The sequence below is a fragment of the Antechinus flavipes genome, chromosome 2 (genome assembly GCF_016432865.1).
Source record: "Antechinus flavipes isolate AdamAnt ecotype Samford, QLD, Australia chromosome 2, AdamAnt_v2, whole genome shotgun sequence".
Taxonomy (NCBI): domain Eukaryota; kingdom Metazoa; phylum Chordata; class Mammalia; order Dasyuromorphia; family Dasyuridae; genus Antechinus; species Antechinus flavipes.
The window spans coordinates 528,551,773-528,578,529 of NC_067399.1; the positions used below are offsets into that span (position 1 = coordinate 528,551,773).

General features: G+C 35.9%; 1 protein-coding gene across 1 annotated transcript in view; it reads left to right on the forward strand.

Moving 5' to 3' along the window:
* Positions 1-4,237: 4,237 nt before the first annotated feature.
* TEX9 (testis expressed 9) overlaps positions 4,238-26,757 on the forward strand; it is a 52,948-nt gene continuing 30,428 nt past the window's right edge. The window contains exons 1-5 of the mRNA XM_051980708.1: positions 4,238-4,336; positions 4,430-4,494; positions 7,034-7,097; positions 7,958-8,037; positions 25,511-25,556. Coding sequence (XP_051836668.1) covers positions 4,280-4,336; positions 4,430-4,494; positions 7,034-7,097; positions 7,958-8,037; positions 25,511-25,556 — 312 coding nt within the window. The 5' untranslated portion in view covers positions 4,238-4,279. The remainder of the gene's footprint in view (positions 4,337-4,429; positions 4,495-7,033; positions 7,098-7,957; positions 8,038-25,510; positions 25,557-26,757) is intronic.

Below are 26,757 nucleotides of genomic sequence, written 5' to 3' on the forward strand. Positions count from 1 at the left end.
TTTTCCCAGTCTCAAAACAACTCTGTGACTAATAGTTTCTCAGCCATACTTTCAAAATGTGAAAAGTCACATGATAAGAAATTTAGATAATAATGCCTTGGAAATGTTGGAGTAAACTAAAAAGGTTGCTGAAATAATCCAGGCTCAAATCATTTCCAAATCAAGTAAGGGGATTTATTAAGGCATTTACTTGGAGTAAGGGATGACAGATTCTGGGGGCTTCCTCCTTAAAGGAGAAAGGCAAACCAGTAGAGTGAGGCAAGGATTTATACAGAGAAGGGAAAGGGGGGAACACCCAGAGGATTGGGTAGAGTAGGAAAATTGAATGATCTCAGAGGAGATTTTCCATGTTTGGACAATCTCAGATAAGGTATACATGGTAAAAGATAAAAGGCCTTTTTGTTCTGATAAGGTTCATCATCTGGTCAGAAAATGACCAGGTTACTGGGGCTGGGGCAGCAGCTCTCAGACTCCTTCACAACCATTTCCACCTTCAGTCAGTACTTGTATTTTTTGATGCTTTCAAACTGATGTTTTGAGAAGTGATTTCCTGTCAAGGTCCTCAAAACTGTCTCAAGCTGCTTTTCTCACATGAATTTCCTTCTTTTTGCCCCTTTAAGCAAATTATATATATATAAAAGAGTAAGGATTGGCTTACTCTTGTGGATAGGAAGAACAGATGATAACTAGATAATAGAATATTTAGGCAGAATAAACTATCTGAGTAGACAGATCCAAGAAGTATTCAGTAATAACTATTAAATTGAAAACCCTTTATTAGAATGACCCAGGAAACTGTCCTTCTGCCTGTGCTGTTTAACATATTTATTAATTATTTAAAGGCATAAATGGCAAGCTTATCAAATTTACAGATGACAGAAACCATCTCCATGTCAAGGGGCAAGACTTTATTGTAAGGCTTAGCAATCAGATAAAGCTCCTATTAACTCTCAATTAATAAGGGAAGAGATGGGACCTTTTATGAGAAAGGACCCAAAACAATGTTTGCTAACTTTGCTCATTGTGTGTGTCAGTAAGTCAACTGGTGAGTGTGGTAGTCTTATTTTCATAAGATGGCCAAGAGAGTTTGTCTATAGCTTAACTCCCAAGTTGTGTAAGGCATGAGTAGGGAAACTTTTTTTCTGCCAAGGGTCATTTGGATATTTATATCAGCATTCATGGGTCATACAAAATTATCAACTTGTAGAACTTAAGCAGTGGGAGGTTGCTTTCAGTTCATTATCAACTGAGGTCACATTAGCAAATGATTTCAGGCAGGACAGTCCCCACCCCTTGTATAATGTAACAGTGGATATAAGTACAGAATAAAAAGATAATTCAGTTTGCTCATCACTGGAGCCTGAGACATGGTCTTTTGTTGGAGTCCCATCAATACCAACCAAACTACCCAAAAAATTATTTTATAGAATGAGAAAAAAACAATAACAAAATTCATTTTTAACAATCAAAGGTCAAAAAAATCAAGGGAATTAATGAATAAAAAATGCAAAGGAAGGTGGCCTAGCTGTACCAGGTCTAAAACTATATTATAAGACAACAATCCTCAAAACTATTTGGTACTAGCTAAGAAACAGAGGGATGATCAACTGTGATAGACTTAACTCTTTTCAACAATACAATGATCCAAGACAATTATAAAGGATTCATGATAGAAAATGTTATCCACATTCACAGAAAGAACTGATGTAATCTGAATGCAAATCAATGCATATTATTTTCACTTTGTTTTTTCTCATGGTTTTTCCCTTTCATTCTGTTTCTTCTTTCACAACATGACTAATGTGGAAATTTTAACATGATTGAACACGTATAATCTATATTAAATTGCTTACCATTTTGGAGAGGGAGGAGGGGAAGGAGGGAGAAAATTTTGGAATCCAAAATCTTATAAAAATGAATATTGAAAACTATCTTTATATGTAATTGGAAAAATAAAATACTATTTACATTAAAAAAAAAAAAAGATCTGTTTCCTGATGAATTGTGTCTGACTGTGATCTCTTGTGGAGTTTCTTGGCAAAGATACTAGCTTGGTTTGCTATTTCCTTATTTTCCTTTATCTCCTTTACACAGGACAAAATTGAAATATACAGGGTGAAGTGACTTGCTTCATAGAACTTTCAAAAGTGTCTCTGATCAGACAACTCAGAAAAGATAAGTCTTTCTAATACCAGGCCAAGTACTCCTATCCACTTAGCTGCTCCTGAAAGACCTGGAAATCAAGCCATTTGAGAATTTCCGAAAGTGTTATTGTCAAGACTACAGAAAAAAGACTTAGATCTCTGTCTTCAAATACATATGAGAAGGATTAAATTAGGTACAATAAGAAGTTGCAAAGAGGTCAATTTGGCTTGAAGAAAGAACTTCCTAATAGTTAGAGCTATCTGAAAGGGGAATGGGCTGTCTTTTGGGAGTTGTGACTTCCTCAAGAGCTAGTTGACTATTTGTTGGTTATATTGTAAATAATGGTTCTCAAACTATGGTCCAGAGACTCCTGAGGAGTCTTTGAAATCCTTTCAGAAGGTCTATAAATTCAAAATTAGTTTTTATTTGTAATAAGATAAATATCTATAAATATAATCCATATTTGCACATATCTTCAATAATTTTTAATAGTAAAAAAATATTGAGAACAGAAGTTTGAGAACCACTGTAATGTAGAACACATACTTGTTCAGGTTGACTGGATTAGAGATGACCCATGAATTTTCTTCCAAATATAAGATTCTGGGATTTGCATCTGTGGTTTATCTTGAGGGATAGTTGTTTTGATTTAGATTAAGTGATTTAGATTAGATTTAGATTAAATTTATTTAGAACTGCTTCATGATCTTTTCTCATTTATCTCAGTCTTCTTCTGTAATCATTTTTGCTCTTTAATTTTCAGTCTGAAGATAGGAAACATGGATGCAAAACAAGATTAAGGGTTTTTGTTTGTTTGTTTTGTCTCTATGAATTGTAAACATTTACTCTTTCCATTTCTACCTGCCTTCCCTACCAAAGCACGACTTGAAAAACCCATTATCTTTATTTATTTATTTATTTTTCCTGATACTCTTCTTGCCTAGGATGAATAACCGCTTGCCAGAGATTTTATAGAAGGGATTACTATACTGATTAGGAGGTTGAATTAAATGACCTGGGCCTTCAATCTAAGCTGTCCCCCAACCTGCTCAAGAATATAAACGTCTCTTTCCTTACTGACAATATCAAGCCCAAACTCCTCTAGTTGCTCTCAAGGTCTTCCAGAATCTTGCCTCACCCTATCATTCTAGCCTTGTTTTTCTTTATTTCCCAGCAATCAAACTCTGCTCCTGTCAAACAGGTTAACACTGTCTCTTGCACCAACAAGCTCATTCCTGCTCCCATATATCTTTGCTGGATCTCCTCCTCGGTCCCCCACCCCCTCCACCATCCAAGTCTTCTCTCTTTCAAAAGCCGGACAACCTCCTTTAACATCCCTCGGATGTCTCCAGCTAACACTCATCCCACCCCTCCCTGATTTTCCCTGGCTTTTATCATCAGGTCCAACCGTGTAGTCATAAATTGTACTCATCTACTGGTGCTCTGGAACTCTTGGAGTTCTACTGGTTCTTGTGTTAAATTTTCCTTGTGAGCATTTACACTTTATTAATTGACAAATGCCACAAATGGGGGAATGATTTACTGTTTTGTTGATTGTCTAAACTTAAGAAAGTGATGAGGAATATGTTAATAATGCAGATTAAAACTTAAATGCAAATTAAACTTTCATCCTTTCTTCCTCTCTCCCTCCAGCTCCTCGTGAAGCTTGAGTGGCACATGGGACAGAAGGAAGTTTGCACCTGCTTACACCTCCTCTTTGAGGTTACAGTGAAAGGTCTATGGGGGCGGGCATCCTGGGGCTCTAGAAAGAAAGAACTCTTCGATCATCGAATTCTTCCTCCCCTCACTTGGTTGTTATTAACATAAAAGTAACAAATTGCAGGGTATTGTGAAATTGTGTCTTAAGCGGCTGAGCTTAATAGGTTTGTGGAGCATTCGCGTCGTTCAAGTATGACTAATATCGCGAAATTGCTTTGGAAGCGGTCCTTTGCTAGCAGTCCAACTGGAGCATCTTCCACTGGTTCCGATCTTGCTCAGTCATGCCAGCAGACAATCCAGAAAGAGGAAGGGAGGTGGGGGCGGGGAAGCGAAGAGGAGGCTGCCTGGGAAGACGGGAGGAACTCTCGCGAGAAAATAATCGGTCGTCGTGGTAACTGAGACGCCTTCCTGAAAGATGGAGATCTGGAAGGTGGACCAGCCGCTTGGCGCTTCTGCGGCTTCGGACTCCTGGGTATCCTGGGGCTGCCCCCAAGAAGGGGTGGGGATGGGGCACTCGGGGAAAATCCCGCAGAATCTCATCTGAAGGGCAATTGTCTTGTTTCAGTTGTGGGACTCCGCCGGGACCTCGAAGCCGTTGAGAGACCTCCGGATCAAAGAAGAGGAGTATCTGTAAGTAACAAGTGCCCACCGATTGGGGGCGGGCAGGGGAAGCCGTTGTGTTTTGTTTTTCCCGCTTTTTTGCGATTAAATGGATTATCTTCTTTAGCTTTCCCTTCTCTTCGCCCAATCCATCAACCTTCCCTCTAGTCTGTCTCTTTCACGGTCGAAAACCTTAGTCATTAAACATTTATTAATCGCCTTTTGTATGTCAGGCGCCGTACTAAATCGCGGGAGTTGCCAAGAACGGCAAAAGGCAGCCCCTGCCCTTAAAGAGGCAGTCTGATGCGGGGGGGGGAGAGAACCAGTGCTCCTTCCTGTATATCGTCGGATTTAAGCTGGTATAAGGGAGCAGGAAAGAGCATGCTGGTGCAAGATAGAGGTAGCAGTAAATAATCGCATACAAACAAGATACAGGATAAAGTGGGGAGAGTCGTTGAGGGAAGGGACTAGAAATAAGGAGGATATGGAAAAAGATTTCCTGTACAAAGCAGGATTTTAGCTGGGACTTGAAAGAAGCCAGGGAAGCTAGGGGGTGGCGATGAGGAGAGAGAGCCTCTCAGGCTGGGGGACTGCCGGAGAAAATGCCCAGAGCCTGCCCACGGAGTGTTTAATAACTGGAAGAGGCCACTGTTAACCCCCTGGACAAGAAGGCTGGAAAGAGAGGGTTAGGATGGCGCAGGTTATGATGGGCTTTGGAAGCCAGATGGTTTTATATTTGATCCTGGAGGTGTTAGGGAAGACTTGACCTTGTAATTTTTACCACTTCTACCTGTGTTACCTTTGAAAATTGATGTGATAATTGTGGAAATATGTATAAAAGCATCACCCATGTTTAACATATATTGGATTACTTGCAGGATGGGGGAGGAAGGGAAGGAGGAAAAAAATTGGAACACAAGGTTTTGCAAAGATGAATATTGAAAACTATGCATATGTTTTGAAAATAAAAAGTTTTATATTTAAAAAAACTTAAGAATGAAAGTTGATGTTGTGATGAGCTGTGCACGCTTTGAATTCTGAATCATTTCAACGCTAGTTTTGAAAGACTTGGACCAGTCAGTTCCAGGGCACTGTCTGTTACTTCAACAACTTTTTAGGTCCCCATTCAGTGCCTCTTGTAAAGTAGAAGGGAATTCGAGTGGCAGATACCCAGTGTTACATAGTCTTTGTGGATTATCCTTTAGGATCTTTAGCAATGCACAACCTGACATAATTGTGCTATCTTTTCGTTAATCCAACAACCATTTATTAATCATTTGTGGACAGAACACATCAGTGCTAGGTTGCTTGACATCACAGCCACTTAGTTAATGTTTGTTTGATAGCTAGGTATATTCTTCAAGTTATAATGATTCTCAGTCCTGCCCACAATATCTAGGTTGACAGAAGCCTACATAGTTACTTGGGGAACAAGGGCTTTTATTTCTACCTGATAATGTGGTTCTCTTCTGTTTACTTTTTCCGTGGAACCTTGGATTGTCATCTGCAGCATTGGAGGGACCCTGTAAATCTCTGAGATCACAAATCCATTTGAATATGGAAGACTTTCAGTTATAGCTATTACAACAGCCAATTTTAAAATATGTTTATTTCTTTTGTATTCATAATACTTTCATTTCTTAAGTTATTTCTCCTTCCTCTTCTAACCAGCCTTTCACCTCTTATAACAATGAATTAAAAACAAAAGGGGGGGGGGTGGGAAGCCATTCAGGAACTCTGCTATTCTTTGCATAAACTATTCCTTCTCCCAGCTCCCTATATTTTTACTTGCTACATGCCTGGAAGTCTTTCTCTTTTCATCTTCATTCACTGGGTTCCTTCAAATTCCAGTTAAAATTCAACCTTGGAAAAGAAGTCTTTCCCACTCCTTCCTCATTATTTTGTATGATGTTATTTTCATGTTAACTCCTCTGTTACACTGTGAACTCCTTGAAAGGAGGGACTAGGTTTTGGGTTTTTTTTTTTTTTTTTTTTTGTATCAGTTCATAGCACAGTGCTCAGAATATAGTGTTTAATAAATTCTTGTGAGGCTGCTAAATGGTGCAGTGAATAGAACACCAGCCTTGGAGTAAAGAGGACCTGAGTTCAAATTTGAACTGAGACTCAACAATTAGCTGTGTGACCCTGGGCAAATCATTTAACCCCAATTGCCTTGCAAATATATATACATACACACACATATATATTTGAAACTGAGTTTCTTTTTCAATACAGGAGTGTTTGAGGAGACAAAATACAGATATATAGATTTATTTGGGGGGGGAGTTGGACTGGGTTAATGCCTCCTTTGTGCTTTCTAAATCAAATATTTTTTAATACCAAATTCTTGGCACCTCGTTTATTTCTGACAAATTGGCAGTAATGACTTCTTTATGGAGTTTCAAAATAATGTATTTAGAATTTTTTTGAAATGATTAAATTTTGGTATGACAGTTTCTTCCATTGTTGATATCATAAGATAACCTAATTTTAGCATTTTCATATAATTTTAATTTCCATTAAATGCTTCAGTAAATCCTAAATTAAATAGCTTTTTTGTAAATTTTAGACGTTTAAATGAAGAACTTGAAGCAAAAACAGCTGAACTTGTTCGTCAAGCAGAAGAAGCAATAGTAAGTAAATATTATAATTAGTCTGAGTGATACAAAATACTAATTTGAGCTTAGAACAGTTTTTTTTAATATTATAAAACATTTGTCTCTCTCTTTTGCATCCCCTTTCCTCCTTGAGTATGGATAACATTATTGGACAATTATTTCTTTATTAGATGAATGGCTTATTTGGTTAGGTGCTGTATGATTGTATATATTAGTAAATCACAGGTAGCCTTTGAAACTTGAGATAACTCTACCTCAATGCAAATTGAGCATGAATAGCTAACTTCCCACTATTATATACATTCTCTAATCCCTCTGGATCCTGTGTCTTCTTAGGAGTGTACATTCCCTTGAAACTTTATAACTAGCTTTGGTTTGTATTATCTATATGTATCAGGAGCCCCATTCTTGCCTTCCTTTATTATTCCAAAATAATTTACTCCATTATTCCAAATTATTTTCCATTATTCCAAATAATTTATTCATCATAAGGCCTAAATGAATTCACTAAAACAAAATTGAAAGTAAAGTGTAATTGTATTAACAGCCACATGGTTAGAACAGCTGTAGCCACTTCTGACAAAGTTTAAGTTGCCAAATGTCCTACCTTATTTTGTATTCTACACCTTTGGTCATTTCGGTAGAAATGTTCAATAGAGAGCTGCTAACAAGCATTCTCTGTCTCTGGATACAACAGGTAGAAGGAACCACCTTATCACACTCCAATTAATCTTTTTCTTTTGAGTGATTAATGGCAGTCATTAATTGACTCCTGATCGCCTACCAGGTGAAACTGGTAATTTAGATTAGTACCATATTAGAATTACTGGCATACTTTTACCATATAGTATATTTATTCTTGTTTTGTTTCTTAGAGAGATCAAAATGAGATACTGTCCAAAGTAGTTTCATCTCCAGTTAAACCATGTGAGGAGAAAGAAGATAAAGATACAAAGTAAGCGCATTATATCTTTATTACTGATAATTTTTATAAATGTGTTGGATGGGGACAACTAGGAGGTGCAGTAGTTAGAGGCCCAGACCTGAAGTCAGGAGAATATGAGTTCAAACCTGGTCTTAGCCACTTAACACTTCCTAACTATGTGACCCTGGGCAAGTCACTTAACCCCAATTGCTTCAGCCACATAAATAAATGAATGAATAAATGAATGTGTTGGATGCACTTAAAAGCAACCATATCTAGCATTTACATAGCTCTTCTGGCCAGCTAAGTGACTGCAGTGTCCCTCCTGGGCACTTCTAAGTAGAAATCTGGTCCCAGATACTTACTAGCTTTCTGATCTTGGGAGAGTCACTTAACTCTGCTTGCCTCAGTTTCTTCATTTGTAAAATGAACTGGAAAAGGACATGGCCCACTACTCCAATACCTTTGCCAAGAAAACTCCAAATGGAGTCATGAAGATTTGGATACAACTGAAAATAACTGAACATATAGCATATAATATCATCTGTGTGCCAGGAACTGTGCTAACTGCTTTACAGTTATTATTTAATTTGATCCTCATGACAACTGTGGGAGATAGATGCTGTTATTATCCCCATTTTACAGATGAAATTGAGGCAAATGGGGGTTTTGGCCAAAGGGACACAGCTAAGAAGTATCTGAAGCTGGATTTGTGCTCAGGTTGGTTTAGCATTTCATCCACTGCACCCAGTCAACTTTGGAATGTGGATCTGTGACTAAGAAAATATATTTACTACTTACTTTCATTTGAACACTTATAGAATTGGTATAAAAATTGCAAAGGTCTCAACTTTCAAGGAAAGATTAATGTATGTAATTTGAATAATATGAATTAAAATACCAATGCATTTTTATTTTAACAGTGCCATTTAGAAGTCAGTAATCATCCTTAAGGATATATAAACTTAGAATATTAGGATTAAATCAGCTAAATGACTCAGTGGATAGAGTACAGGGCCTGGAATCAGGAAGTACTGAGTTCAAATTCTGCCTCTGGCAATTACTAACACTGGGGAGATTACTTAACCCTACTTGGCTCAGTTTCCTCATCTGTAAAATGAGATGGAAAAAGATATGCAAAATACTCCACTATCTTTGTCAAGAAAATTTCAGATGTGTCACAAAGAGACATGACTGAAATGAATGAACAACATACCCTGCATAAATCCAGTTCTCAGAAGAACCAATTAGGACTTTTAGAGAATGTTAATATTTGTGGAAATGGGAGGAGTATGATGAAAGAGTACAAGGGCTTTGGTCAGAAGATGTGGGTTCAAATCTTGGATCTAACAGTCTCTGTGAACATGAAAAATTCTTTTAATCCCTCTGAGCCTCATTTTACTTATCTAAAAAAATGAGAATAATATTTGTAGTACATAGTATTAGGAGATGTGAAGAGAAAAAAGGAAGAAGAGGTCTATTTAGAATTAGGACAAACAGAAAGGACATTGTGGTAAAACGAAGGAAGGAGATAATCTAAATGAGAAAATTAACAGTATTTCTTGGCTGTGAAAAGTCAAGGAAAATTCAGTAATAACTGCATTTGGTTAGAAAAGAAGTTAGTGATTTGAAGCATGGTGAATGATGAACCAAATCAGTTCCAATAGAGCAATAATGAACTGAACCAGCTACACCCAGCAAAAGAACTCTGGGAGATGACTATGAACCACTACATAGAATTCCCAATCCCTCTATTTTTGTCCGCCTGCATTTTTGATTTCCTTCACCGGCTAATTGTATACTATTTCAAAGTTCAATTCTTTTTGTACAGCAAAATAACTGTTTGGACATGTATACGTAATATTGTATTTAACTTATACTTTAACATATTTAACATGTATTGGTCAACCTGCCATCTGGGGGAGGGATAGGGGGAAGGACGGGAAAAGTTGGAACAAAAGGTTTTGCAATTATCAATGCTGAAAAATTATCTATGCATATATCTTGTAAATAAAAAGCTATAATAATAAAAAAAAGAAACACAGTGAACAATATGAATCAACAGTAGATACCAACATGGTAGATGAGCTTCTATATCTCATCAGACTTAATGTAGATAAATGAATTTATGTAAAAATGAGAAATGACTAAAAAACAAGAAATGATCCAGAACTATGAAGAGGATTTCAAGCTTATGATCAGTATTTAAACATGATTCTGAGAGAGCTAGAAGAGACTGTGACAACTGCAGAAAATTATCAAAAAATTTATGAAGATATTTTTAATCAACCAAGAGGAACGATGCAATGCTGTTTGTCCAAGACCATGAGGTTATATTAATAGACTCTCCATTGAAAGTTGATTGAAACAAAGACTTTATTTTGTGGGGAAAATTGGAGACTCTACAGGAGTCCTCAAACTTTAAATAGGGGGCCAGTTCACTGTCCCTCAGACTGTTGGAGGGTCAGACTATATAGTAAAAAACAAAAACTTTGTTTTGTGGGCCTTTAAATAAAGAAACTTCATAGCCCTGGGTGAGGGGGATAAATGTCTTCAGTGCTGCATCTGGCCCGCAGCCATAGTTTGAGGACCCTTGCTCTAGACAGTAATCTCTGTGAGAAAAGCTGGTATTCAGAAAAACAGCCCATGATATTTAGAATATTTATGATTTTTAGAAATAATTAAAGAACTGTCCATCCCTAAAATGCATTTATTTCCAGATAAGTCCTGGATAAGATATGCCTGGTTACTGGCATAACATCTTAGATTTGTTACCAAACCTACCAATTAATGTAAAAGTCATAATTCAGGAATTTTTTTCAGTGATTTAATTTGCCTCTTTATCTGTAGGCAATTATATTTTTAAAATTTGTCCCTTTTTTTGAAAAAAAAGAAAATTATTGATAACATTAGGTTTCTTTAAGAGAGGAATTTAGGATCCAAAGATGAGAGAATGGCTATTGTGGGTAAAGTGTGTTGGTTTCAGAAAATTAGATCATAAAAGAAAAGAGGGAAATAGAACAATAGTATGAGATTTTTTTCAGAATTGATAGATGGATATTTAAAGCCACCAAGGGAGGGGGGCAGAGCCAAGATGGCAGGCAGAAACCAGGACATTGCCTTGGCTTTCTCCACTTTCCCTTGGAAACAATTCTAAATCAAGCCTCTAAATGGATTCTTCAGTGGCAGAATCCACAAAAATTCAGAATAAAACAATTTTCCAGCTTAAGATATCTTGGAAGGACTTCAGGAAAAGTCTGTCTTGGGTAAAAAGGGAGCTTGGCCCAACACTGGAGTGAGGAATCTAGAGGCTCTTAGGCCCAGCGCAGACCACTAACTAGAGGCCCTTCTAGTCCTAGCTCAGCCTCAGGCCAGCTGTGAGACCTCCAGCCCAAGTGTAGAAGGCAAATCATGACCCCACAAAGTTTGACATAACAGGCGGGACTTGGCCAGGCCAACCCAGTGCTGGGAAAGCCAGGGAGAGGTCTCCCTATGCCTGCAAAAGGAACTTAGGACAGTCTCCCCTGTGCGTTAGGAGCAGAGCGCAACTTAATTTTTTTTTTCTCTTTTTTTTTTTTTAAATGTACTTTATTTTTTATTATTATTTTTTAAATATTTAACATGGTTTTTTTTTATTTAATGATTACTTTATAATGACAACATTATTCCTTGCACTCGTTTCTTTTCCGATTTTTTTTCCCCCTCCCTCCCTCCACCCCCTCCCCTAGATGGCAAGCAGTCCTTTATATGTTGGATATGTTGCAGTATATCCTAGATACAATATATGTTTGCAGAACCGAACAGTTCTCTTGTTGCATAGGGAGAATTGGATTCAGAAGGTATAAATAACCTGGGAAGAAAAACTAAAATGCAGATAGTTCACATTTGTTTCCCAGTGTTCGTTCTTTGGGTGTAGCTGCTTATGTCCGTCATTTATCAATTGAAACTTAGGTCTCTTTGTCAAAGAAATCCACTTCCATCAAAATATGTCCTCATACAATATCGTTGTCGAAGTGTATAATGATCTCCTGGTTCTGCAGAGCGCAACTTTAAAAGATGAGCAAAAAAGCAAAAAGAGCGCTGCTATAGAGAGCCACTATGGAAACAGGGAAGATGAGAGCACAAATCTAGAAGACAGCAAAGGCAAAAGGCCCACATGTGGAATCTCAAAGAGGAATATGAACTGATCTCAAGCTCAAAAGGTTTTAGAAAGTCTCAAAAGGGATTTTAAAAGTTACGAAAGAGGTAAAAGAAAACTTGAGAAAAGAAATGAGAACTATTTAGGAGAATTATGGAAAAAAGGTCAACAACTTGTAAAAGGAAGTACAAAAATTGACTGAAGAAAACTACTTAAAAAAATTTGTGGCAAAATGAAAAAAAAATTCACTAAATAAAGTCATAAAGAAAAGGAGAAAGGAAGAACTGAAAGATATTAGAAAGAATGAATAAAATGTGGGAATCCCTTCTGCTATTGGGAAAGGTTAGGATTCAGACTACAGATGAAGGAATAATTTTAGAAAAGACGTAGTACCTCTTTTTCTCTTGAGATGTCAGAGGATGAAAGGAAATGGTTATAGGGAATTCAGATGAATAACAGAAAAAGGTGTCAAAGCAAATTAAAGTAACAATGTAGAGGTAGAGGAGATTAAAAAGAAGAAAGTCTTTTGAATGGCTACTGTAAGTAGCAAGCTAAAGAGTTGAAGATGGATAAATAGTAGGACTAAGGAATAGAAACTAAATTGTATAGAATACAATTAAATGAAGAGAAATTGTTGAATAGAATTTATATTCTTTACAATTGAGGCTGTACAGTGTATGGAGTTTGTGGGACAGGGTGCTAGACCCCTTATCCAAATTGACTAGTCAGAAGCATCTCCAGATGCAAAGAGAAAGCTTTTGGTTCTTGTTAGGAAAGGTCCAAGCACATCAGCTGGATAAAGTCCAGCCTGGGATGTGGCCCATGGCAAAAAAGGGAATGGATTATATAGCAAAAAAAGAGGCTTGGTTTTAACTCACCTTCCTGTTGATTTTTAAATTCATTGGATAGACTGAAAAGGAAATAACCATTGACCAAGGGTTAAATGCTGTTTTACTTCCTGTGGGGTCACAGGACTTCCTGAAGCATAGACCTAGGGTTTGACCTTTTTTGCCCTATAGTCCTGAGAAAAGGGATTTTGTGACTTCCTGAAACTTAAACCTAAACTCTGATTTATTCCACCTCATTGATTTTTTTGAGAAATTTTTCACTTGATCCCATTCAGATGGGGGGAGAGGGGAGATCTATTTATGATTAAAGCTTATTTTTCTGTTTTATATGAAAAACTTGACAAACATCATTAAATAGCAACATTCTACATAAAGATTAACGGTAAAAGAGCACCACGTAGCATGACACTATAAATTTTTACTATGCGTGGTTTGCATCTATTAAAAAAAAATATCAGCTTCATCAAACAAATTCTACCATTGTCCTGCTTATTCACATCCTCCCTTTGAATCTTTGAATCTCTCCTTGCTATTTTCTGATGTTTTTCCTCCCTTTCTTTCTCCTTTTTTTGCTGTGACTATCATAACCTTCTAGCCCTCCCTCATAATAGCATTCGTTCCCACCAGAAAAACCTTCCTTGTAACATACATACAGTGAAAGCATTCAAATCCACACATTGGTTGTATCGAATATGTCCCATTTTGTGTCTCTAATCCATTCTCTTTCTCAGCCAAGAAGTGGGAAGCCTGATTCATCAGTCTCCTGGAATCATTAGTTGTCAATACCATAAATCTTAAATCTTTCACTTCTTTTATAATGTTATAATTATTGTATAAATTGTTCTCCTGGTTATTTTCACTTCACTTTTCATTAATTTATACAAATCATCACTTTTCTTTAAATCCATCCCTTTTGTACTTTCCAGTGGCACAATAATATTCCATTATATCCATTTGCAATAATTTGTTCTGCCATTCCCCAATTGATATCCACTTTGTTTCAAATTCTTTGCCACAAAAAAAGTGATGCTATAAACATTTTTGTTCATACAAGTCTTTTTCTAAGTTTCTTTGATCTTTTTTGGGTATTGCCTTTGTAGTGGTAACACTGAGACAAAGGGTATATAATTTTAATAATTTTGGGGAGTATAGTTCCAAAATGCTTTCCAAGATGATTAGATCATTTCATAGCACCAAGTATGCATCAGTCTGCATGTTCTCTCATATTCTCATCGACAACAGTCATTTTCCTTTCTGCCATCTTTGTTAAGTTGATGTGTATAAAGTCTCAGAGCTTTTAATTTGCATTTATCTTATTAGTGAATTGGAAAAATTTTTATGTGATTGTTGATAACTTCCCTTTTTTCTTTTGAAGAGTGCCTGTTCATTATCCATTGTCCATTTACCTATTGGGGAATGGCTCTTATTCTTATCTATTTGTATTAATTTCCTATATATCGTTATACTTTTAGCAGAGAAATTTATTACAAAGATTTTTCCCCTAACCTATGCTCATTTAATTTGGATTTAAGGTCCTTCCAACATTCTTATTGCCCTCCTCTGGATTCTTCCTATCTTAGCAATATCATTCTTAAACTGTGACATCTGGAATTGAACACAGTATTTCAGATGTGTTTTAACTGGGACAGACTACAGTTTCCCTATTATGTCTTTGTTCTGTTATGCCTCTAGTGAGGCCATCTTGGGGGTTTTTTGGCCTTTTTAGTCATCCTGTGACTCTGCTCACCTATATTGAGATTTCAGCTCATTAAGACCCAGAAATGTTTTTCAGGAAAACTGCTGCCCAACTATGTCTCTTCCAGCCTATACCTGTGAAGTAGATTGTTTGAATCCAAGTATAAGACTTCACATTATCCCTATGAAGCTTATCTTACTAAATTCATCCCAGTGCTCTAGCTTATTGAGATTTTTTTGAATCCTGATTTTGTCATCTATTTTATTAATTTGCTCTCTATCATTAAAACATCAGAAAATTTACATTTAGTTGGCTGTACATTTGATGGATGTATCATCTGTGTCTTTATCTAAACTACTGATAAAAATTTTAACTGCACTGATTCCTGAGGCACTCCATTGGAGACTTCCCAATTTGACCATCCACTACAATTCTTTCAATATGTCCACTCAATCACTTCTGAATAAATCAAATTATATTTTCTAGTTTATATCTTTCATCTTCTCTATGACAATATTTTATCAAGTTCTTTTTAGGTAAATTATTACTACTATAACTTTCTCTTAAAATTCCAGTCTAATAACCTATCTAAAAGAGAAATGTGGTTAGTTTGATCTGATCAGTTCTTGGTGAAGCCAAGATAACTTTTTGTAATTATTGCTTCCTTTTCTAAATAATTTTTAATGAGTCATTCTAAAATTTCCCCAGGAAGTGAAGTTAAATTCACTAGCCTATAGTTTGCTAATGTTATTGTTCTTTTTTTTTTTTAAGTGTTAGGATGTTTATCCTTCTCTAGCACCTGTGAATTTTCTGGTCTTTATAATATCACTGACGGTGGCTTAGCAGTGAAATTTGTCAATTCTTTCAGTGCTTTGGAATGTTGCCAAGTGACTTGAATTTATCAAGGATAAAAAGGGGGCATTTTTCTTTCTTTTTTTATTATAGCTTTTTATTTACAAGATATATGCATGGGTAATTTTTCAGCATTGACCCTTGCAAAACCTTCTGTTACAACTTTTCCCTTCCTTTCCCCTCCCCCTCCCCCAGATGGCAGGTAGACCAATACATGTCAAATATGTTAAATACAATATATGTATATATGTCTATATAGTTATTTTGCTGCACAGGAAGAATCGAACTTTGAAATAATGTACAATTAACCTGTGAAGGAAATCAAAAATGCAAGTGGACAAAAACAGAGGGATTGGAAATGCTATGTGGTGCTGGGGTCCTCAAACTACGGCCTGCAGGCCAGATGCAGCAGCTAAGGACGTTTATCCCCCTTAACCAGGGCTATGAAGTTTCTTTATTTAAAGGCCCACAAAACAAAGTTTTTGTTTTTACTATAGTCCAGCCCTCCAACAGTCTGAGGGACAATGAACCTGGCCCCCTATTTAAAAAGTTTGAGGGCTCCTGATATAGTGGTTCACACTCATTTCCCAGAATTCTTTCGCTGGGTATAGCTGGTTCTATTCATTATTGAACAAATGGAACTGATTTGGATAATCTCATTGTTGAAGAGAGCCACGTTCATCATAATTGATCATCATATAGTATTGTTGTTGAAGTATATAATGATCTCCTGGTCCTGCTCATTTCACTCAGCATCAGTTCATGTAAGTCTTTCATGTAAGTCTCTCCAGGCCTTTCTGAAATCATCCTACTGGTCCTTTCTTACCAAATAATAATATTCCATAATATTCATATACCACAATTTATTCAGCCATTTTCCAATTGATGGGCATCCACTCAGTTTCCAGTTTCTGGCCACTATATACAGGGCTGCCACAAACATTCTTGCACATACAGATCCCTTTCCCTTCTTTAAGATCTCTTTGGGATATAAGCCCAGTAACCACACTGCTGGATCAAAGGGTATGCACAGTTGGATAACTTTTTGAGCATAGTTCCAAATTGCTCTCCAGAATGGCTGGATGTATTCACAATTCTACCAACAATGCATCAGTGTCCCAGTTTCTCCTCATCCCCGCCAATATCCACCTTTATCTTTTCCTGTCATCTTAGCCAATCTGAGAGATGTGTAGTGGTATCTCAGAGTTGTTTTAATTTTCATTTCTTTGATTAATAATGACTTGAGGCATCTTTTCATATGGCTAGAAATAGTTTCAATTTCTGCATCTGAAAATTGTCTGTTCATACCCTTTGACCATTTATCAATTGGAGTTTCTTATAAATTAAGAGTCAGTTCTCTATATATTTTGGAAATGAGGCTTTTGCCAGAATCTTTCTAAAAATGTTTTCCCAGTTTATTGTTTCAAAGGGGGCATTTTTCACTATCCTTAACTTACTTTGGGTATCAATGCCTTGTTAGTTTCTTTTTGTTCTGGCATTTTCAGTTTAGATGTCACTCTTCTTGAAGAGAAAGCAGGAGCAAAGGAAGAATTGAGCAGCTCTCCAGTTTCTTATTGTTAGCTATCATTTGCCTTTCCACCCTAAGGAATCATCTAAACCTGTCTAGGACCTTTCTCTTTTGATGTTTTAAAACAAACTTTTTTGTTATCCTTAACTTGCTTTACCCACTTCAGCTTTTTCTGAGCTTTAGCTCCTGACTCAGCACCAAGCCACACTCTTGTGTTTATCTTCTGTTTATCTGCCCTTTGTATCTACCTTCTGTGCATATTAGTTAAAAATCTAAGGTGGTTGGTCATTCCTTTTGCATCCCTAAAGGGACATTGGTTTCTTTGAGATTACCTCAGTTGTTGTTCCTCATTGTAACTGCTTTCCTTTGTTTTCAGAATTTCATTCTTTGTTTCCATACTCCTTGAACTGACTTCTTTTGCTGACTTTTGTCCCTAAAACACTACTTATTCTTGTATTGGATCCTTTAACATATGTTTTCCCTGAATTTCTGGGGCATATCATACTATAATTGACTTTGCTTCTTTTTTGTCATAAGCTCTGAAAGGGAGTATTTGCCACCTTCCATTGTGCCCATCATTTCCACCCTATAACTTATTTCTACCTAGTAAATAGCTCTTTTTAAATGAAAATCAAATCCACCATGGAATTTCTTCTTGTTGCTCCCTCCACCTTTGGAAGAATGAGATCATGAAAGCAAGTCAAAAGGTTAATAGCTGTTATGTTTGGTAGAGAAAATCCCTGTGGATATCTAAATAAGTGAAGTTCTTCATCACTATAATATCATGCCTCTGTGCCAGGCTTATGATCTGTTGCCCCAGACTTTTCATCTATTTCTTCTTCTGGTCCAGATGGTTTCTCGTGTACTTTGATAACAATTATTTCAATTTCACTCAAATACCATGGTTCCCTCCTGTGATATCTACATTTTCTCATAGAACTAGACCTTCTTAATGTACATTTTTACCTTTTCCCCTCATTTTACCTATTCTTTTTTTGGAATACTTATCCAGGACTGTAGTCCTATCTGATGTGACATTCCAGAAAGTTGAAGTGACAATTAAGCGCCTATTGATGAAGTTCAGCTCCTCTTGATTTCTGGTCAAGGAGTCAAAAATGATGAGGTTTGTAGGGCAGAGAGTTGTGAGAATCTCTTTTGGTCGGCACAGGTCCTTCGTAAATGAATTTATGAACCTGAAAAATTAAACTGGCAAAAAGAAGTTTATTAGCATTGGGAAGTTAACCTTTGCTAGGAAGACTGACTTCCAAGTGGCAAGGTCCTGGCAGAGAAATAAAGGTCTAGCAGAGAAGTCCCGACAGAGAGGTAAAGAGAGGTATAATGCTGTTAGAGAAATGTGTGAGAGAGACAAAGAGAGGTTAACTCTGAAAATGAGAATGTCTTTCAGCTGGCAGAGAGTCTCTCTTGCAGGAGATTGAGCTGGAGGAAGCTTGTTATATAGGCAGCTCTTGGTGAGGGCTGGGAGCAGTTTGAGTTGAATCAGAATAGAGAACCTTCCAATTGAATGAGTGTCCCTGGACTAATCTCCAACTCAATAGAGTTGAATAGAAATCTCAATCTCCAGCTCAGGCTAAATAGGAGTGGTCCTGTATTCAACTAGTCCCATCCAGATAACAGAATGAAACCTCTTTATCTTCATTTCCTGGGGCAGGTCTCTCAGGGAAGAGCTTCTCTGAGGGAGTTTCTCAAGCTTTCCCCCCCAAGTCAGAGAGTGAGAGAGAGTTTTGGGGCTCCCCTCATTACTACTATATGTCAAGCACTATAGTGTTCTCTGAAGACACAAATACATATATATATATATATATATATAAAGCACTATCATCTATGACCATGTGAATAACCAAAAGTTGGTAATAGCCTTGGTAGGTAATCTTTTATGTCTTCAATATATTATACTTGCTTATGATAGAAATACAAACATTGCACACTCAATGCAAATTACTTCAAAATCATCTCTGATATTCATTGTTTGAGATTTACAATCTTTTGAAAAAACAAAACAAAACCAAATATGTGTTGGTATTTAAGTTTACTTCTAAGTTCCTAGTTATCTTTACAGCCATTTTTCATACTCTTTTAATAATTTGAGGGACAGCTTCTCCCAGGTTTCTTTTCTAGTTTCAATAATTGACCTCCCTCCTTGTTGTACCAGCTTCCTATCTATTTAATCAACTTGCCACATCTACCAGTCAAGTCTGTTAATTTGATATATACTGAAGTTTGTTTTGTTTACCTTTTCCTTACTTTGCCAATTGTATTTTTCTTGAGTCTTCTTTTTCAGGTTCTTGCTCTTTAGCCTTCTTTAGTCTTCATTAATCTTCAGATTACCCTTTTTTATTCTACTTGTCTTCCTTAAATCTTCTCTTATAGGAATCATAAATGGAATTTGGACATGGAGATTGTTTTTTGATTTTTCACTTTTCTTATGGGACTAAGTGCCAATGTCAGAATATCAGAAAGTAATTCTGATACTGTAAAAATAACTAAATCAAATTTATAGCAAGAATAATAAACTGATTTTTTATTTCTCACATTTATAGCCTAGTTTGTTTCTGTCCCAGGATACTTCTTTTTTATGTTTAAAGCACTCCAGCTTTTCACAGATTTGTTTTCTTAATTCTACTATAGGATTCTCCATGTCCTTCGTATAGTTCACCTTCATGTTAGACGACAATCCCTTGAACTTAAAGGATATTTAAGATTCCCCTCCCTGCCTTTTACAACTCCACTTAGGAATGCCTTGTGAAAGAGAGTGCACTGTGATTCATCATCACTTTTTGGTAAAGGGAACCTTCTATTGGAGGCCACCTTCAATAATAACAATTATATCTAAGTACTTAGAGGTGCTGACATAATTTTTTTTTCTCAGATTAAAATGATAGCCTGAAATTAAAAGATGACAAAATTCAAAATGTTATAATCTTTGTTTTCCATGTGAGAAGTTAGAGTAGTATTACAGCAAAAATTGAAATAAAAATGAGGTACAGAGGGTGATTAGCCCTGTCAGCTTTTCTTTAAATGTAGTCATCCCTTCACTATTTTATATGCAGAAAATCACAAAAGTATTTAAAATAACAATACTGAATTTTGTGTTCACCATGTGATGTGTACTGGTAAAATGTTTGCTTAATATTTAAAAATAAAAAAAATTACTGTATCTGATACATTAGTAATTGAATGACTCTTCACAGCACACAGAAATTTCTGAACTAAAATTTTCAACCATACAATTCCTGAAAGTTTGAGCTTGAAAATAATATTTTAAAATATAATTGTAAATAAATTGTTAGTGAATATTGTTGCCATTGCTACAAGTACTTCTCTATCAGTGGTATAAAGACTTAAGCATAACCTTCTAATAGTAGACTTAAAAACTAAAGAAGGTTAACTAGTTGTCTGTTGTTTCTGTGAAATGAAGTGAGAGACTCATTTCACAAGTTTAAAAATAAATGTTATTCTAAAGAATAAAAATAGATGCTTTGTTTTCTTATGCTAAATTTCCTTGAAGTGTAAATTGGACCTGAATCTTCTGCTTATCTATACAAAGTGGTTCTTTAAAAAACAAAACAAAACCCTGCACTGCTTTCATACAGATACATTTTACCAAATGAAATATGATACTTGGATATTGGAAATTATTTCAGATACAAGATAAATAATTTGGTGTGCCGAATATTCTTTTCAACTCAAAACAATGCTACTTTTGTATATTGTAGGTGCTCAGGGAATTTTTGTTGAATTTAAATCTGTTTTATAAAATAAAGTTAATTTTCACCATCAATATATAGTACAGTAGCTTCTTTTACACCTGTGGTTACTCTGCCAAATAGTATGTTAACCAGAATTTAGTTCAGTTATGTGTGTGTAGCTTGTAGTTAGATAAAAAGCTGAGTTCAATAAATTTGGGATGGAAATAATCAATTAAAGCTTTTAAATGGATTAAATAATGTAATACAAAGAATGAAATGATCACTTTACCAGAAGCAACCATGAGGAAGAACATAAATACATATATAAATATATATAGAATAAATACAGAGCAGTGAAATACATGCACAGTATATAATTTGGAAAGGCAGCTACAAGCAGGCAGGTGACCAGGAAGCTGCATCTTTGAGGGAGAGCTCTGAAGGGAAAGGTATGCATCTCCAGACCAGGAGGACAGCCAAGGCAGCAGTGAGGGGAGGAGGTTGGGAATGCTGCAATTAATAGAGAGAAGGCCGGTTTGGCCAGCTCACAGGGGACAAGAGGAGCGACATCCAGTGAGATGGAGGATGGGAGTCAGCTCGGGAAGGCCTTCTAAAAATGAACAGAGAAATCAGTCTTTGAACCTAGAGGTCTTAGAGACTCTGGTGACTGGACATGCACTGAAAGTCACTTTGACATTCGGGTGGTGATGGACCGAAATGGGCAGAGCCTTGAGTCCAGGAGACCAAAGAAGACTCTGTTATAGTAATCTATATGAGAGAGATGAAGGGCCTGACCAAGATGGTGCTGGGTGACAAGAGCAGGGGTGTGAAGGGAGCAACAGCAAGATATCTTGGGTGAAGGTCCAGAGTAATGCTGGGGTCATAGATCTGGGAGATTGGAAATGTGGCGGTGCCTTCCGCAAAAATAGAAAAGTCTGATGATGGCAGTTTGGGGGGAAGATAATAAGTGCACTTTTGGACTTAGTGAGTGTGAATTATCTGTTAGAAATCCATTTTGAAATATTTAAGAGATGGTAATAAGGGAGTGAAAGGAGAAAGAACAGGACTGGATATATAGATTTGGGCATCACGGAGATGATACTTAAACCTCTGGCAGAGAATATAGAGAAAGAAAAAATGATCCACAAAGGACCCTTCAGGAACAACCATAGTCTAGGTGTTGAATTTAATTGATATGATGCATGATCAGCCAACAAAAGATATTGAAAGGGAAGCTGTCAGATAAGAAAGCCAATTTCACAAAATCCCCCAAAGTAGAGAATATTCAGAAGCAGAGAGTGAATAACATTGTCATTATGCAGCAGACAAGTTGAGAAAGATGTATTTATTTTTATATTTATGTTCCTAGATCCTAACTCAGTGTTTTGCATATAGTAGGTGCTTAAGAATATACAGTGATTTGAATTGAATCGAACTTTCCTCAACAGATATTATACTTGAAGAGCTGAACTTAATATTACTTTTCACCTAAAGAATGGATAACCAGTCATCCACTTGACAGTTTTTCTGAGGTTTTCATGTTAATAATTAAACTTTTAAAATGCTTTACTGTTTCACATGCTTACCACACATCTCATTTGACATAAATTGATAGGGCAATTTATAGGTATCTTCTATAAAGGAAGCCCAGTTGCCTCATTTTACAGATGAAGATGCTAAAGTCCAGAGGGTTTAAGTTACAAAAGAGTGTCCTTGTTCAAGGACACACAGGCAATTGGGGGAGGGCAGTGGAGGCAGAGTAAAGGCTGCCATTGTCCTGTTGAGCAGATGGTTTTCTTTTCTTTTTTTTTTTTTTTAAATTCTATTTTATTTAATAATAACTTTGTATTGACAGAATCCATGCCAGGATAATTTTTATACAACATTATCCCTTGCAATTGCTTATGTTTCGTTTTTTCCCCTCCCTCCCTCCACCCCCCCCCCAAGATGGCAAGCAGTCCTATATATGTTAAATATGTTGCAGTATATCCTAGATACAATACATATTTGCAGAACCGAACAGTTCTCCCTCTGCACAGGGAGAATTGGATTCAGAAGGTAAAAATAACTCGGGAAGAAAATCAAAAATGCAAATAGTTCATATTCATTTCCCAGTATTCCTTCTTTGGGTGTAGCTGTTTCTGTCCATCATTTATCCATTGAAACTCAGTTAAGTCTCTTTGTCATAGAAATCCACTTCCATCAGAATACATCCTCATACAGTATCGTTGTCGAAGTGTATAATGATCTCCTGGTTCTGCTCATCTCACTTAGCATCAGTCCATGTAGGTCTCTCCAAGCCTCTCTGTATTCATCCTGTTGGTCATTCCTTACAGAACAATAATATTCCATAACACTCATATACCACAATTTACCCAGCCATTCTCCAATTGATGGGCATCCATTCATTTTCCAGTTTCTAGCCACTACAAACAGGGCTGCTACAAACATTTTGGCACATACAGGTCCCTTTCCCTTTTTTAGTATCTCTTTGGGATATAAGCCCAATAGAAACACTGCTGGATCAAAGGGTATGCACAGTTTGATAACTTTTTTGGGCATAATTCCAGATTGCTCTCCAGAATGGCTAGATTCGTTCACAACTCCACCAACAATGCATCAGTGTCCCCGTTTTCCCACATCCCCTCCAACATTCATCATTATTTTTTCCTGTCATCTTAGCCAATCTGACAGGTGTGTAGTGATATCTCAGAGTTGTCTTAATTTGCATTTCTCTGATCAATAGTGATTTGGAACACTCTTTCATGTGAGTGGTAATAGTTTCAATTTCTTCATCTGAAAATTGTCTGTTCATATCCTTTGACCATTTATCAATTGGAGAATGGCCTGATTTCTTATAAATTTGAGTCAGTTCTCTATATATTTTGGAAATGAGGCCTTTATCAGAACCTTTAATTGTAAAGATGTTTTCCCAGTTTGTTGCTTCCCTACTAATCTTGTTTGCATTCGTTCTGTTTGTACAAAGGCTTTTTAATTTGATATAATCAAAATTTTCTATTTTGTGATCAGTAATGGTCTCTAGTTCATCTTTGGTCACAAATTTCTTTCTCCTCCACAAGTCTGAGAGATAAACTATCCTATGTTCCTCTAATTTATTTATAATCTTGTTCTTTAAGCCTAGGTCATGGATCCATTTTGATCTTATCTTGGTATGTGGTGTTAAGTGTAGGTCCTTGTCTAGAGCAGATGGTTTTCTGATTCATCAGGATAACATGTAGTTTTCACTATGGTGAAGACTAGTGTTTCTTGTACTATACCATAATATAAACTATTGCTTCAAACATGAGAAGTTGCATTAATAAAATAACTTTAGACATTTCAGGGTATCATAGCACTTGAAGAGGCTAATCTTTTTTTTTTTTTTTAATGTCTCAGTAATATTTTATTTTTCCAATTGCATGTAAAGATAGTTTTCATCATAGGTTTTTGGAAGATTTTGAATTACAAATATTTTCTCTATCCCTTCCCCCTTCCCAAGGCATCAAGCAATCTGATATAGGTTATACATGTACAATTGTTTTAAATATATTTCCATATTAGTCATGTCATGAGAGAAAAATCAGAACAAAAGAGAAAACAAAAGAGAAAAAAATGAAAATACTATGCTTTGATCTGCATTCAGTCTTCATAGTTCTCTTTATGGATGCAGATGACATTTTCCATCCCAAATTTATTGAAATTATTTTAGGATTACCACATTGCTGATTAGAGCTAAGTCTATCATTGATCTTCACATAATCTTGCTGATACTGTGTACAGTGTTCTCTTGTCACTCAGCATTAGTTCTTTCCAAGCTTTTCTGAAATTGGCCTGTTCACCATTTCTTAGAGAACAATAATATTCCATTTACCTTCATATACCATAACTTATTCAGCCATTCCCCAATTGATGGACATCCATTCAGTTTCCAGTTCCTTGCTGTTAAAAAAAAAAGGCTGCCACAAACACTTTTGCCCATGTGGGTCCTTTCTCCTCTTTTAAGATCTCTGGGATATAAGTCCAGTTATGACACTGCTAAATCAAAGGATATGCATGGTTTTATAACTCTTTGGACTAGTTCCAAATTGCTCTCCAGAATGGCTAGATTAGTTCACAACTCCACCAGCAATGCATTAGTATTCCAGTTTTCCCACATCCCCTTCTTATTTATCATTATTTTTCCTTGTCATCTTAACTAATTTGATAGGTGTGAGATAATGTCTCAGAGTTGTTCTAATTTGCATTTCTCTAATCAGTAATTTAGAGTATTTTTTCATGTATGGCTTAAGATTTTGAAGAGGCTAATCTTGTGAAATAATTTATCTCTTTATATTACATAATCATTTTCCCATATATTCCATTCAGATTTTCTTGTGTTGGATTTTTGTAAAGTACTGGTGCCACCTGTAATCTTTATTTAAATTAAACTCTAGTCAAATTCAATTGCTTAATCTAATTTGGAAATTGAATTTTACAAAAATATTGAGCATTTACTATGTCCTATTTACTAAGCACTAAGGGAAATTTATATAACTAATGTGTTCTTTTTATTTTGTATCACTATCATTTTGACAATGTTTAGATAGTTTAGAATTTTAGGGTTTTTAGGTTTTAAGCCTATTTGGTAGTTGTACATTTTCTTTTTTCAAGTTGTACTATTAAATATTAATGTTAGCTTATAATGACCAATGATTAATTTATATATATATATATGTAATTTTTTTTTCTTTCTAGAGGTCATTTGTCTAATGAAGGAGCAGTTTTTGTACTTTCAAATAAGGTACTATAATGAAATTTTCTTTGAATGTACATATATCCTGTAGAATGACAAACTTGTTTTCACAGTTGAATAAATATATTTGTATGTAGCAGATAGAAGAGGCATTGTGGTATAATGAACAAGGCTTTGGAGCTGGGCACATGATAGACACAGCATCTGATCCTGTGTGAGGCAGTGCATCCATCCTACCATGCTCTTGACCTCTATTAAAGATGATAAATTGCAGAGAAGGCATCTACTAGCTTTGGTAGAAGGAATTCTCTTACCAAGGAATTCTCTGTATCCTACCTTCTTAAACTGGGTCACAACCCCATATAGTGTCTTGTTCTCTAAGAAATGGTACACATTCTTGTACCAGAATGTGGAGGTTGTGAAATTATGATTTATTATCAGTAATTGATTTGTATACCTATTTATGTACCTATATGCCCAGGTAAAAATTTCTTGGATGAAAAGGAGTCAGAGGTGCGAAAAAGTTTTAAGAAGATCTTTCTATATCAATGAAATCACAGGTCCCTATTCCTATAAAGGGCATTTATAGCAAGTTCATAATGTGTTTTTAAAGAATTACCTACAAAGTGAACGACTGTTCATTAATTGCTTTTCACCATTGAATTCTCTAACAAAAATCAGAGATGCCTTCCATTGGAGTAAAAACAAAAATCATTGTGGACTGAGCATACAATTTAATGGATTTCCTCTAGAGGAAAAAAAATTTCCTTTTCTAAAAGCAAAAATTCAGTTAAGTAACACATCCAATGATATAGAAAGATTTAAAATCTTGTAGCTATGGCTTTTCTGCTGCAAATAAAATCCCAGACTAAAAAAGTTTACATCTTAAAGTTACGAGAAAGACCTTCAATAATTGAAATGCACTTGTTCTAGTGAGTAGATAGTTTCTTAATGAGGAAGGCTTAGTAACAATTCAAAATCCTTTACATCCATTTGAATTATAAATTGTGAAACATGAGTTCTAGTCTTAACTTTTCTATTTAGAAGTTTGTGGCACATCATTTAACTTTTCTGGGTTTAGCCTTACTCATTTTTAAAACGAGAGAGTTGAGAAATGATTTCTAATGTCACATGCAGCCTTAAAATTCTAATTCTTTTCCCTTTAGAATCTTCTTTCCACTATTGCTATTTATTGAGTAAAAAAAAAAAAACCCACAAAACCTGGTAATTCTGTTACACAGGTAAACAG